Source organism: Panthera onca, chromosome E1 (assembly GCF_046562875.1).
Source record: "Panthera onca isolate mPanOnc1 chromosome E1, mPanOnc1 haplotype 2, whole genome shotgun sequence".
In the NCBI taxonomy this organism is placed as follows: Eukaryota; Metazoa; Chordata; class Mammalia; order Carnivora; family Felidae; genus Panthera; species Panthera onca.
In genome coordinates this window covers 20,869,236-20,883,068 of record NC_138352.1, presented here as the reverse complement: position 1 = coordinate 20,883,068, position 13,833 = coordinate 20,869,236, and the positions used below count along the sequence as shown (strand labels likewise).

The 13,833-nt window shown below is 54.4% G+C and overlaps 1 protein-coding gene across 1 annotated transcript in view; it reads left to right on the top strand.

Annotated features, from left to right (window-relative positions):
- Positions 1-3,781: 3,781 nt before the first annotated feature.
- The window catches only part of GAS7 (growth arrest specific 7), a 215,043-nt gene continuing 204,991 nt past the window's right edge, over positions 3,782-13,833 (top strand). The window contains exon 1 of the mRNA XM_060647259.3: positions 3,782-4,457. Within this exon, the coding sequence (XP_060503242.1) occupies positions 4,275-4,457 (183 nt within the window). The 5' untranslated portion in view covers positions 3,782-4,274. The remainder of the gene's footprint in view (positions 4,458-13,833) is intronic.

Genomic DNA, 13,833 nt, shown 5'->3' with positions numbered 1-13,833 from the left:
CGTTTTGGTTTATGTAACAGCTTTATTGAAGTATAATTTACATACCAAAACTTCTACTTGTTTTAAGTGTACAGCTCAATGATTTCCTGAGTTGTGCAACCATGACCACAATTAAATTTTAGAACATTGTCATCACCCCAAAAAGAAACCTTGTGCCCGTTTATTTATTCCCTATTCCCACCCCCAGCCCCCGGCAACCACTAATCTATTAACCGCCTCTTACAGATTTGTCCTTTCTGGAGTTTTCTCATACATGCAATCATACAACATGCAGCCTTTTGTATCTGATTTCTTATTTATTTATTTATTTATTTAGCGAGAATGAGTGGGGGAGGGGCAGTGAGAGAGATGGAAAGAGAGAAGGAATCCCAAGCAGGCTCCTCGTGGGGCATCATCTCACAAACTGTGAGATCATGACCTGAGCCGAGATCAAGAGTCAGACACTTAACTGACTGAGCCACCCAGGTGCCCCTCTCTACAAGTCTTTTGCTTTTAAATATTGTTTTAAATTTATTTTTGAGAGAGAGAGAGAAAGAGTGTGAGCTGGGGGGAGGGGCAGAGAGACAGGGAGACACAGAATCGGAAGCAGGCTCCAGGCTCTGAGCTGTCAGCACAGAGCCCGACGTGGGGCTCGAACTCACAAATGGTGAGGTCTTTACAGGAGCTGAATGAAGGAGGACGATCAACCGACCGAGCCACCCAGGCGCCCTTCCTTCTCTGCAAGTTTTTGTGTAGCTGTTTTGATTTCTCTTACGTAGATACCTAGGATGGAATTGCTGGGTTATATGACAAATTTATGTTTAACTTTTTAAGAAACTGAAACCCTGTATTTCTCTGCCATCCATAGGCTGATGACGGAAAGGCATGTAAGACTGTCTTGGGTAGAAAAGAAATACCTGCCAGCCCACAGTTATCGATTAAGTGCACAGTGTCAATAGAAGGCTAAGAAAAAGACAGACTAAAGCCTGCTTTTTGGAATTTATTTTTTTTTAATTTTTAATGTTTATTTATTTTTGAGAGAGAGAGAGAGGGGAAGGGCCAGAGAGAGAGAGGGAGACCCAGAATCCAAAGCAGGCTCCAGACTCCGAGCTGACAGCACAGAGCCCGATGCAGGGCTCGAACTCACAAACCGCAAGATCATGACCTGAGCCGAAGTCGGACGTTCAACCGACTGAGCCACCCAGGCACCCCTGGCCTGGTTTTAGGAGTTTATAGCCTAATCCAGATGTTCTAACCCACGTGTTTATGGAGTAACTTGGCAGTATGGAAAATCTGAACACGAGCAGGGGCTCAAACCTGCTCATATTGCAAAATGAATTCAGAAAGTGCCAAATGCCTGCTTTTTGCAAGACTCAGTGTTAGCATTTAAGAGGTAGAGCTAGAAATTAAAACACATGCTATCCCTCCCCTGGGTTACGAAGAGTCTACTCAGTGAAATAAGACTTATTGTGAAAAGAAGGTAAATAATCAAAGATTCAAATAAAAGTTCAAGACAGTAATACATCAGGGAGGAGGAAGGCAAAGGGATGGAAATAGATGAAGGAGAAACTCATCTTCCCTTCAAGATCTTGTGAGAAAACAGAAACCCAGACGGTGTTTTTAAAAAAATTTTGGCATCCCAAAGATACACTTATTGCCTTGGAAATCTTAGTTCAAAAGGAAGTGTTAGATAATAAACAACCAGGACCATTGGACTAGATGGATAATAATTGCCAATATCTGAATACTTAATACACTAGGTATTGCTTAACATTGTTTACATTTTTGCCTATTTACTTCTCTTAATAACTAGGATAGAAATGCTACTAACATCTTCTTTTTTTTTTTCAACGTTTTTTTATTTTTTTTTATTTTTGGGACAGAGAGAGATAGAGCATGAACGGGGGAGGGGCAGAGAGAGAGGGAGACACAGAATCGGAAACAGGCTCCAGGCTCTGAGCCATCAGCCCAGAGCCTGACGCGGGGCTCGAACCCACGGACCGCGAGATCGTGACCTGGCTGAAGTCGGACGCTTAACCGACTGCGCCACCCAGGCGCCCCGCTACTAACATCTTCTAACGATGAGGAAAATGAAGCCCAGAGAGGTTAAGTAAATTGCCCAAGGGCACACAGCGAGAAAGTGGCTTGAGGTGGTTTGAATAGGAGGAATGGAGAGCCCACAAAGCGCGCCACTAAGTACATTTAACCCTCTCAAGTCCCAGATGCCAGCTACTGGATTCAGACTCCAATCACAGATGGGGAAAGAAGCCTGAAGGTGTTAGTGTTAGGTATTGTCGAAGTTCCGTCTTTAGTAAGGGTTCGGAGATAGGGGTTCCAGCAGTCAACTCTATACAGACTGGCGGTGGGTTTCAACCAGAGAACCTTTTCTTGAGATGCTATTTGTAGCTGGGCCCGTCTCCTGACTCAGGCAGGGCGGACAAGAGGAAGTAGCCCCTGGTGTACAAGAAGCCAGATCTGGGGGCGCCTGGGTGACTCAGTTGGTTAAATGTCTGACTTCAGCTCAGGTCATGATCTCGCATTTGCGGGTTCGAGCCCCACGTCGGGCTCTGTGCTGAGCAAGTCACTTGGAGTAGGGTGTACGGGACACTGAGTAGGCTGAAATTTCTCCAAGCCCAAACTGGATTATAGGTTGCTCACAAGGCACCCTGGAAGACTCCGAGTTGCAAGAAGGCTCCGGACCTGTTGTCCTCACTTGAGCTGGGCCTTATCATCAGATATGAAACTCGAGGTCAGTCTGCAAATAGTCACACGTTCCCCCATACAAGGAATGCGAGGCCCTTTTAGCTGATTCGGTCAGTTACTTTTAGTGACTGTTGCCCACATCAAATTTGGTAGTTCTGCTTTAAGGGACTCTTAGTGGGGACTGTGGTCAAGAGCTGTTTTTGTTTTTGTTTTTTTTTTTTTTCCCCTCATGTTTTTAGCCAAGCAAGGGTTTGTGAATTTGCAATCGATGGAGCATTATAAGCAATCTGGATTTGTCAGCTTGCCCGTGGCCAGAGGCCAGACTGAGGGGTTTCAAGGTTAGACAGCTTAAAGGCAGACTATGGCTCAACAGTGATTTTCCAAAGCTAGGGTGGCCTGGGCCCAAGCATTTAAAAAAATTACTCAGGGCACCTGGGTGGCTCAGTTGCTTAAGCGTCTGACAACGGTTCGTGGGATCGAGCCCTGCGTCAGGCTCCGCGCCGACAGCTTGGATGGAGGAGCCTGCTTGCCTGGAGAGCAGGCTGGAGTCCAGATGATCTTTGCAGGTACCCGGCTCATTGCATGGAACGTGGCGGCCTCCTGCTGTTTGTTGATTGAGTATGTGAGTGTAGACCTCTCCTCCTGGCCCACGTGGATTTCAGGAAGACTGGTACCCTGGGTGGGTGGGAGGGGGGGGCAGGCAGCCCCTCTCACCTTCCCCGCTTCCCCCACGTATCCTCATTGGCCTGCCTCCCATTCGACCAACTCCTAACCCCAGTCCGTCCACTGTGAACACGTGGCCTCCCGGCTCGGGCGCCAGGCTGCAAACCTGTCTTGGTGAGTCAAGTTCAGCCCGAGGTTCAACCCCGACAGCGGCGGCCACAGTCACAGTCCCTCCCAGCGACCGCGGAGCCCGCCGGCGGCCGCCACCAGACCTACAAAGCCCGCACCGAAGGGCGTTGCTAGCGCCGCGGCTCGGGGCGGCGGGGGCGCGCGCGGGGAGACCCCTCCCCAGCGACCTGCCCCCTCGGCGGGCGTGGCCGCCCTGGCCCCGCCCCAGCCCCGCCCCCTCGCCTCCGCGCGAGCCCCAGCTCGGCCACCCCGGCCGCCAGCCCCTCTCCGCGGACCGCCCGGCCGCCCCCTCGCCGCGGAGCCGGGCCCTCGGCGATGCCCCGGAGCCCACCACCTCCCCCGGGAGCTGCGCATTTCCGCGCGCCCGGGCGGCCCCCGCTCCGGCCGGCCCCGGCGGCCGCAGCCCGCGCCCCGCGTCCCCGGGAAGTTGTCTCCGGAGCCCGCGGCGCCTGGGTCTCCTCCCCCTGAGCCCCGCCCCCCCCGCCCCGCGCCCGAGCTGCGAGCCGCCCGGCCCGGGGGCGTCGCCGCTTTTGCTCCGCGAAGCCAGCGAGTCTCCGCTGCCCTGCGCCGCGCGCGCGTCCCCCGCCTGCCCGGGGACCCCCCGCGCACCCCCCGAGACGGCGCGCGCCCAGAGCGCGGGAGCCCGGAGCGCCGGGCGCCTGGGACCCCGCGGAGCCGCTGCCCAGCCCGCGGGGCTCGGCCGGGATGCAGGCTGCGCTGTGAACCCCGGCGCCAAGGCCATGTCCGGCGCCCGCTGCCGGACCCTGTACCCCTTCTCCGGGGAGCGGCACGGCCAGGGGCTGCGCTTCGCCGCGGGCGAGTTCATCAGGCTGCTGCAGGTTCCGGACGGCGGCTGGTGGGAAGGCGAGAAGGAGGACGGGCTCCGCGGCTGGTTCCCCGCGAGCTACGTGCAGTTGCTGGAGGTAAAAGGGGCGAGGGCCGGGGGGCCGGGAGACCCGGGGCTGCGGGGCTCGGCGCGCTCGCGTACCTGTTGCCCGCACCGGGGACGCCCCAGCCGCTCCCCGTCCGAGGGGGCGCCGCGGGGCGGGCTGGGGGTGCAGCCGCCGCGCGCCCCGACTCTGGGGGCGGCGGAGCCAGCGGGGCGCCCCTCCGGGCCGGGCGGCGCGGGGATCGCCCTCGGAGCGCCCCCCGTGCCGGGCCTCCCGAGCACATCGTGGCCGCCCTGAGGAAGGAGAACTTGTTGCCTGTATGAGTTCTGGAGCGGGCGGGCGGGCGCGCTCCCGGCGGTGGCAGGGGGCCGGCCGAGGGCTGCGGAGTCCGGAGGTCTAGGCATAGAGGCTTGGAGGTTGAGGATCCGGAACAGCGGCGTCATCGGTTGGGCCCCGGAGCCCGGAGCCCGCCGACCCGAGGACGGTCGTGCTGCCCCGGGTCAGGCCGCCTGGGGGCCGCCCACTTGCCGGTCAGCTGAGCCGCCCGCCCGATCCTGCGGTTCCTCCCCTGGTCCAGAACCTACAAGTGGTCTGTTCCGGGGGTTCTGGCCTGACCCCAGGGCTGCAGAGGACCTGCTGAGCCAAGTCGGCTGGCTGTTTATTGTCTGGGTGACAGTTGGGAGGTCTCCTTGTCCTCTAATCGCTGAGCTCTCGGTCACAGCCAGAGTGGCCTCCGAAGTTTCTGAAGTCCTTTGGTGGGGGCGGGGGGGGGGGGTGGGCTGGGGAGGAGTGACTTCATAGGCTATCCCCTTTCCCAAAGGGCTGCCAGATTGTTGCCTGGCCTTAAACAGGCGGTTACCCACAACCGTGTAAGTAGATAGTATAAACGTTTTGCTGAAACACCTCCCCAAATCACTGGAGACTGCATTTATTTATAATTTGACCCCTGACCTACTCTGCAAAGAACAGAGTAGGAAGTTTTGAGAGAAATTGGTCCGTGGGACCCAAAGAAAGAAAGAGAAAGAAAAAGAAAGAGAAGGAAAGATGGATGGATGGATGGATGTGGTGAAACGGTTATGGGTGAGTTTGCTGAAAAATAACTTGTGGAAATATGATCAGAACCCCGTCTGGATTCACAGAGTCTTCTTCCAGGGTCCAGAGGGCAATGCAAAAATCCCCCCTCCTCCCGATGGATGAGGAGCATTTGAGCAAAATTTAGGCTGGAAGAGATTTCAGGGTCTGAGCAGAAGAGGACGTTCCAGGATGCTTTTGGTTCTGTATTTTGAGACACCTGTGTACGCAGGGAAGGCTTAGGTGTGTTCCTCAGATCTGTGCCGAGGTTCAGAAGTAAAAGAAAGCAGGTGTCGCGGCCTCCCTGTCAGTGGCTCAAAAGCAGCCCTGGGAGAGCCTCCTCTTTTCGAGTTCCCCTGGTGACCACACTTCTCCAGGAAGCACTAATGTGGAAATTTGGCAGTTGTGGGTCTGTCCGGTCAGGAGCGTCCCTGGCTGGGTGCCCAAAAGGAGTGTTTTGGGGTGCGGATGAGGCTGGTGGGGTCTTAGGCTGCTGTTAGCAAGAGTGGGGGCTCTGCGTTTCCCTCTGGGGAAAGGGAGGCTTGAGCCAGACCCAGGGGGCAAACAGAACGATCAGCTGGGTCGGGCGCGTCCTGCGGGTAGATGTGCTGAGCAAATCTCTGGCGGGTGAGTGAGGGGCTTTTGGACAGCTGCCAACTGGTGACGCGCCAGGGGGGGTGCCCATGTGTGGGAGCAGTACCGCTGAGAGGGGGGCCCGTTTGTGGAGCACCCACTAGGTGCCCGCTCCCCGACTGCTCTGTGAAGGGGGAGGCGCTCTCCCCACATCCCAGGTGAGCAGAAGTGAAAGCAATTGCCCCAGGGAGTAATGCTTGTGTATTTGCTTAGCGGCTCAGAGGGCTGAATATTACCTCTGTGCCGGTTTTCAACGTGACAGTGTGGGCTCAACTGCTAACAGGCGAGGGAGGGAATGGTCTGGATGCTGCGGGAAAGGACAAGAGCAGTCCTGTAGGAAGGATCAGAGATCGGGCCCTTTGTGTCTGGGCACCTCGTCGCAGGCTGGACCTCAGGGCGGAGGGCTGGGTCGGGCTGCAGGGTATGTGGGGAGAGTCCCTTGGGGCTGGGGTGAGCCCTCAAAGGCAGACCCAGTTTGCGGAGAAAGCACAGCTCCCAGGGGACTGGCCGGTACACGAAACCACACGTCTGGGGAAGCAGCGGGTTTGTCAAGCCTGGACGTTAGTGCAGGAGCCAGGAGGCTGGCGACGGGGCCTGGAGGTGGGAATCCTCATGGGACGTGTGCTGGAGGCATGGAGATCAGGAGGCCAGGGGAGCCGCTGGGGAGACAGGTACAGACAGAACAGACGGACGGCACCAGCCTCCTGGCGGAGGAGTGGGGAGGCGGGGGCACCACCGGGAGTGGTGGACAGAGTGATACCAAGAAGCCCCGTCTTGGCAGAAGGGTGCAGCAGGTTGAGAACAGCATATGCAAGATGGACGCTCCTCAAGGATTCCTTGCTTGCTCAGATAAAGAAAGTGGGACTGAGAGGCCCTTGGCTTTGCAAGCAGCACACCCCACGGAGGGGAGCTGGGAGCTAGCTGTGACACAGCTGAAAGATCTGTCCTGGAGGCCGGCCAGCCCCGGGGGAGAGGCCAGCTTGGGGAGATTCTTGTCCTGGTTCCTGGGGGGAGAATCTCTTTGGTCAGGCCATCAAGGAAATGGGAGAAGGGTACAGCACATCCTTGGTTTCCAGAAAGCGGCCCCCAGGAAGGTGTCAGCCCCAAGTGGAGAAGTGTGGGGGGCCAAGGGCTGGGCACAAGGGGATGGTGGAGCCTTCCAGAGGAGGAGAGCACTGGAAGAGGGAACCCGTCTTTCCCAAGAAAGATGTAAGGTGAGATGTAAAGGCCCTGAGATAAAAGCTGCCAGAATAATCTTTCTTGAGGGTCTCTTCAGCCTTGCATGAAGAAGGGGAGGAGCTGAGAAGTTTCCTGATATGTGGGCGATGTGTTCGAGGAGCTGAGACGGGCTGGAGACTTCAGGGGAATGTTCTGTCCGCTCCAAGCCAGGCCAGGATCCCCTGCATAGACTGGAGGCCCTGTGGGGGCAGAGGTTTCTGCCAGACTTGTGGGGTGCCTGGTGCCTGACAAACAGCTCCCGGGGGAGGCAGGCAGAGCCCAGATCCCCGTCCCTGGGGAAGCGCCCGAGAGTTGGACGTGGGCAGGTCCGGTGGCTGGAGGGCCAGGAATTCCCCGTCGTCTGCTCTTAACCTTGAATGGAGAGAACAAATTGGGGACCCGGAAGATGCTGTAAGGCATCTGTGGAAACCCCCAGAGCTTTTGGGAAATAATTCTGGAGGGGGGAATAAGACTGGAACACAAACACCCCAGAGTTTTCCGTGACTGAAGTGCTGTTCTGACAATCTGCTGTCTGGCCGCGAGGTGCGGGCCTCAGGGGCTAGGGTGACATGATGTCCCCTCCTTGAACCCGGTCACCTCTCCGCCTTCTGTTCTCTCGCTTTGGGTTCACGTGCTCCTGCCTGAGCTTCCAAGGTGTGGATGTGAGACGTGGAGCTGGGGAGGGGGGTAATCGATGGCCGTGTAACAGGCCACCCCGGAACTCAGTACCGCGACACAAGCATTTACCATCATGTCGCACACTGCTGGGGACTGACTGGGCTCCGCCCGGTGGTTCTTCTGCTGGTCTCTCTTGGCATCTGTCACGCCTCACGGTGGCCAGGGCTGGGGTCCCGGGGCAGGCAGAGCTGGGCAGGGACTCCAAAGTGGCATCTTCACTCTCTCGCTTGGCGTGTTGGTGTTTTTGCAAGTGACTTTCTTCTCTCCGCTTGTGTCTCATCCTCCAGGGCTTTTCCGCACGGCCTTTCCCTCTAGCAGGGAGCTGGAGTCTTTCCAGGGTGGCCGGCTTCCAAGAACGCACGTCACAAATTGCCCGGCCCTCCTAAGGCTTGGGCTCAGGACTGGCAGCTCACTTCTGGCACATTCGATTGGGAAACCGAGTCATCGGAGCAGGAGATCCTGTGTGGGAAGGAGGTGCATGAGGGTGTGGGTATGGGTATGGACACAGGTTCATTGAAGGCCGTTTTGCACACTGGCAACCTCAGGAGGGGAGGGAGAACACGTCTGGCACAGTGTGCCAGCCTAAACTGATGAGAGAGAGCGCCTCCGCAGAGCGAGGCAAGGTGCAGGAGTCTTAGCTGACTTGCTAGAAAATTCTCCACGGCCATCCTCAGACGAGATTTTCTCTTCTTTAAAAAAAAAAATTTTGGGGGCGCCTGGGTGGCTCAGTCGGTTAAGTGTCCGACTTCAGCTCAGGTCATGATCTCGCTGTCCGTGAGTTCGAGCCCTGCATCGGGCTCTGGGCTGATGGCTCAGAGCCTGGAGCCTGCTTCCGATTCTGTGTCTCCCTCTCTCTCTGCCCCTCCCCTGTTCATGTTCTGTCTCTCTCTGTCTCAAAAATAAATAAAACGTTAAAAAAAATAAAATAAAAAATAAAAAAAAATTTTTTTAAGGTGCCAGGGATTTCTTGGCCACCTGATAAATGTTGCAGCTGAATTTGGAACCAGATTTTCCTGTCCCTAAAGCCTGAGTCTGTCCACTGGGGCATTGGCCTTCCAGCCTTCTTGGGTTGGGTCGGCTTTGTGCTGGTTATTAATAGACACTGTGTATCCTAGCTGCCCAGTATCTAGTGGATGCTTGCTTTGTTACACAAATTGATTTTATGTTGTTTATTTTTTAAAAAATTTTAAGTTTATTTCTTTTGAGAGAGACAGAGAGTGAGTGGGGGAGGGCGGAGAGAGAGAGGGAGAGAGAGAGAATCCCAACCAGGCTCCGTGCTGCCAGTACGAAGCCCGATGCGGGCTCGAACTCACGAACCGTGAGATCATGACCTGAGCCGAAACCAAGAGTCAGACACGCCCAACCGACTGAGCCACCCAGGGCGCCCCTACACAAATTGATTTCAATACACGGCCTTTTTTTCTCTAACGGGAGCGTTACCTAAAGTGGGTGTGACCTTGTCAATTTTTTTTTTCCTTTTCTTTTTCTTTTTTTCTTAAGGCAGTTCATTATCCGGTCTGTTCCCAAAGCTGTAATTAGGGCTGGTGGCTCGCAGAGTATGGCACGGTGACCAAAAAAGACCAGCGTGCTTTGTGCGGTCGTCGCGGAGTCATTCTGCCCTTTGATTTGGGGGCTCGCGGTCCACGGTTGTAGCTCCCGCTGTTTGAAAAATCTACCTTGAGCTCATCCCTCTGTCCGCCTCTGTTCGGGAACCTACCCCCTCGTCCCCGCTGCGCACGGGGCTGGTCAAGTGGCCCCCCACCCCCCCCCCCCCCGCCCCAGGACTTCAAAGCAGTGGGCAGGGCTTACGGATGCCAGGGATTCAGGGCATCTCTACAAAAGTTCCCTTAGCAACACGTCGGCAGGAATCCCTGACATCTGTTCACCATCACGTGGATCCCTGCTGCCCGTGACCACCTAGAAACGTGAATGAGATACTGACCTTCCTGGACTCTTCCAGCCTAGAAACAAACCCGTGTTTTATCTGGCCGTCTGAGTGACCTCCTCTATGAGCGTGGATGCCGGGCGGCACTTTGCTGGGGAGAGAGAATGTTCGGTACATGTCAGGCGTGGGGATTTTTGTGAGGCCGCTCCAGGGGACGTCGGTCTGTTGGGTTTTGCTCCCTTATTACTCACAGCGGCAAGGGAGCACATTTTCTCACAGAATGCCAGCACGGAGCTGCCTTGCAAAATTAGTAGATTCCTCTCTCCCTGCCCCGGCGAGGCTTCTGGGGTGGCGTTTCCACCTATGGAGAGAAGTAGCAATGGCGGCCGGCAGGTGGTCCCGCTTTGCCCTTTGGTTCATCGGATCCAACAGGTGTATGAATTTGTGAGAAGTTTTCGTGGATTCATGAGGACTCCCCTGCCTCCTCCCTGCACGGTTAGTATCTCCCCAGTCTGCTGTCTGATAAAGACGTGCTCTATTATTTGGGGCGCCCGGGTGGCTCAGTTTGTTAAGCGTCCGACTTTGGCTCAGGTCATGATCTCGCGGTTTGTGGGTTCGAGCCCCGCGTCGGGCTCTGTGCTGACAGCTCGGAGCCTGGAGCCCGCTTCGGATTCTGTGTCTCCCTCTCTCTCTGCCCCTCCCCCGCTTACTTCCTGTCTGTTTCAAAAATAAATAAACATTTAAAAGAAAAAAAAAAAAAGATGTGCTTTATTAGTTAATCTTGGTAGACCGTATTTATCTCATTTGTTGAGCTGGGATTTAGACTCGACCCCCAGGTACTCAGTTTCCTACGTCCAGGGTCGACTCCTCATCTGTCAGTCCTCCTCACTGCCTTCTGTCCCCTACCCACCAAACCACGGTGAATGTCCCTACCATCTATCTCTCCTCCGCCTCGCCTGGCACTGTCTCCCCCCCCCCCCCCCCCTCTTCTCATCACCCCCCCTTACCTTCTCTATTCCTGTTCATTATGTTAGCAAGCCCAGTCTGCTCTCCGTTAGAAACATTGCTCAAAGACGTCTCCTTCTTCCCTGGTGTCGGCACACTTTTTCTGTATGGGGCTAGGAAGCATTTTAGGTTTTGTGGCCAAGGGGCTGCGTCACCGGGATTTGTGAGCGCCAGAGGTGGTGAGCCACGAGCGTGCCCCATATGGTCTCTGTCCCAGCTACTCGTTAGACTGTGAAGCTGATATAGATGATCCGAAAACCGATGGGTGTGGTTGAGTGCCAATAAAACTTTATTTACAGACACTGAGGTTTGACTTTGTTACAATTTTCATGGGCCGTTTGTAGATTTTCAGCCATTTCATGGGGCACCGGGGGGCTCAGTCGGTTGAACGTTGACTTCAGCTCAGGTCGCGATGGTGTGGTTCGCGAGCTCCAGCCCCACATCGGCTCTCTGCTGTGAGGCTGTCTGTGTAGAGCCCGCTTCAGACCTTCTGTCCCCCTGCTCTCTGCCCCTCCCCCACTTGCACTGTCTCTTAAAATAAATGATAAAAAAAAAAAAAATAAAAGCCATCCTTAGTTTATAGGCTGAATGTAGTTTAGAAGTTCAGATACGTACAACTTGATTGTTCCGTAAAAGTCCGTATTCTGCACAGTAGAAGAAACGTGCTGTGAAATAATTTGGGGTTCCTTGCCCTTACCCCAGATTTACATTTCGGTTCTGGGGGGCACTTCACTAAAGACAGCTCCATTCCAGGGGTCCAGCTGCTTCTTGATGTCATTCGGGCATCTCCTGGGCTGCCCTCCCCATGTGGGCCTTTGCCGTCTGTCTGTCCAGGCAGTTGCCAGAGACAATGCAACTCTCTGCTGGGTCCCTCGCCTGGAGCCCTCTCCTTCTCAGCAGTTTTTGGGAGGACGGTATCGTTCTCAGACTCAGAGGCTTCTTCCCTGCTCCGCTGGTGCGGGTGTAAACGTTTAAGACCAGCTCAGGCGGGGAGGTGCAAAGTCCTGATGAGGAAGCGTTTGCCAGTTTCTGGGGTATCCGAACTGCCACCGTGGCTGATCGCAGCGGACGATATTGGACACAGAACGTGGCGTGCAGTCAAGGCATACGACGTGCTGATTTGATTCGTTTATATGTTGTGTGCAGACGGTGTAGTTTCATTGTACTGGTACGCTGCCACCCGTCACGTGATTGTCCCTTCTTTCCGGCGGTGGTTGGTGGCTGGTTTTCTAAGTGCTGCAGAAAGCCTGTGGTTGGATCAGAGGGGAGGGTGCACTCTGATGTGTTTTGGAGAGCTCATCTGGGCTGGCGAGTGCAGACTGGCTGTGAGGAGGGTAGGAAGGGAGGCTCGGTGGTGGCCGTGTGGCCGTGGTAAGGGGGCGGACCTGGGGTGTGTTCTATAGGTGGCCTGAAAACACTTGTTGGTGGATTGACTCTGGGGGGTGCACGTCTCCCCTCTTGCATATTGCATGTGAGTTGTGATAACCCTTTCCTGACTATATTCTCCTTTTTTTTTGAGAGAGAGAGAGAGAGATAGAGGGTGGGAGAGAGGGGCAGAGAGAGAGAATCTTAAGCAGGCTCCAGTCCATGAGTTCGAGCCCCACGTCAGGCTCTGTGCCGACAGCTCAGAGCCTGGAGCCTGCTTTGGATTCTGTGTCTCCCTCTCTCTCTCCCCCTCCCCTGCTCACGCTCTGTCTCTCTCTGTCTCTCAAAAATGAATAAACATTTAAAAAAAAAAAAAAAAAAAAGAGTTGGACGCTTAACCGACTGAGCCACCAGGTGCCCCTCCTGTGAATCGTCCGTCCATTCTGCCACCAGAGACTCCTTCCTTAAAGCACTAGGGGAAGGCAAATAAAAATTGGGAAGAAGTTAACGTCTTGAATGCAGAAAGCGCTTTTTATAAATTATGGAAACATACACAAAGGAGCGCATCCATACGAGAATGGGCAGAGAGCTTGGGTAGATGCTTGATGATAAAAGGTGTCCGAAGTCGTCATCAGCATATTCAGTCTCACTGGTAAGCAAAGAATGGCACGTTTTAAAAAACACACTTCCTTTAATGAAAACTGTCAACGTTAAAAAAGAATGAGCGTTGGGAGGGGTGTGGGAAGATCGTCCTGTGCTCCCTGGAGGGTAATTGGGCAATATACTCTAAAGGCCTTCATAATGTACATGTCCCCTGTTCCAACGGTTCCATTTCTAGAAATTTGGACCCCGGAAGCATCTGATCGGCAAGCCGTGGGCATCAGGAAGCCCACCGTGGCACCGTGTCTAATGCTGGAGTGTGAATTGGCCACAGCTTCACTGTCCACCAGGAGGAGCTGGCTAAGATAAGGCTCACTTGTGCTGAGCACAAGGTCAGACGGGCAGAAGGGGCTCGACAGCTATATTGAAGCTGAATTTAAAAAAAAAAAAAAAATAAGGGATTTGGTCAGTGATGTTAAATATTTCATGGAGTCAGTGTAGTTTAGATTCACCGTATGACGAGGCAAAGAGAGCTGGCACGTCCAGGAATGAATTGCTTTTTAAAAGCAGGGACCGTGTGTAGCGTGCGTTCTGTAAGTGTCCTTTCGTGGAGAGAACAGGTTGAAGGGATACTTGGTGGCCAGGACCCCGTTCTTTTAAACATCCTTAGTTAACAGCAAATCTCTGTCTTTTGGGGGAGGGGGAGGTGGTTTTTTTTTTTTTTTTTGGAAACAGCCAAAATTCACTTGGGGCCACATCTGGTGTGTCTGTATATGTGACTATCTGTTTATCACCTTGTTGCAAAAAAGACTTAAAGCAGCTTACCAAAAAGCATACGGCACGAAAACATAAAAGCGTAAATGCGCAAGGAAATCTGGAAAGGAGAAAAGAAGGTAACAGGCACAGTGAAGTCTGAAGAGCAGGGAGGGAAGTTGGATTAAGTGATGCTGTTCA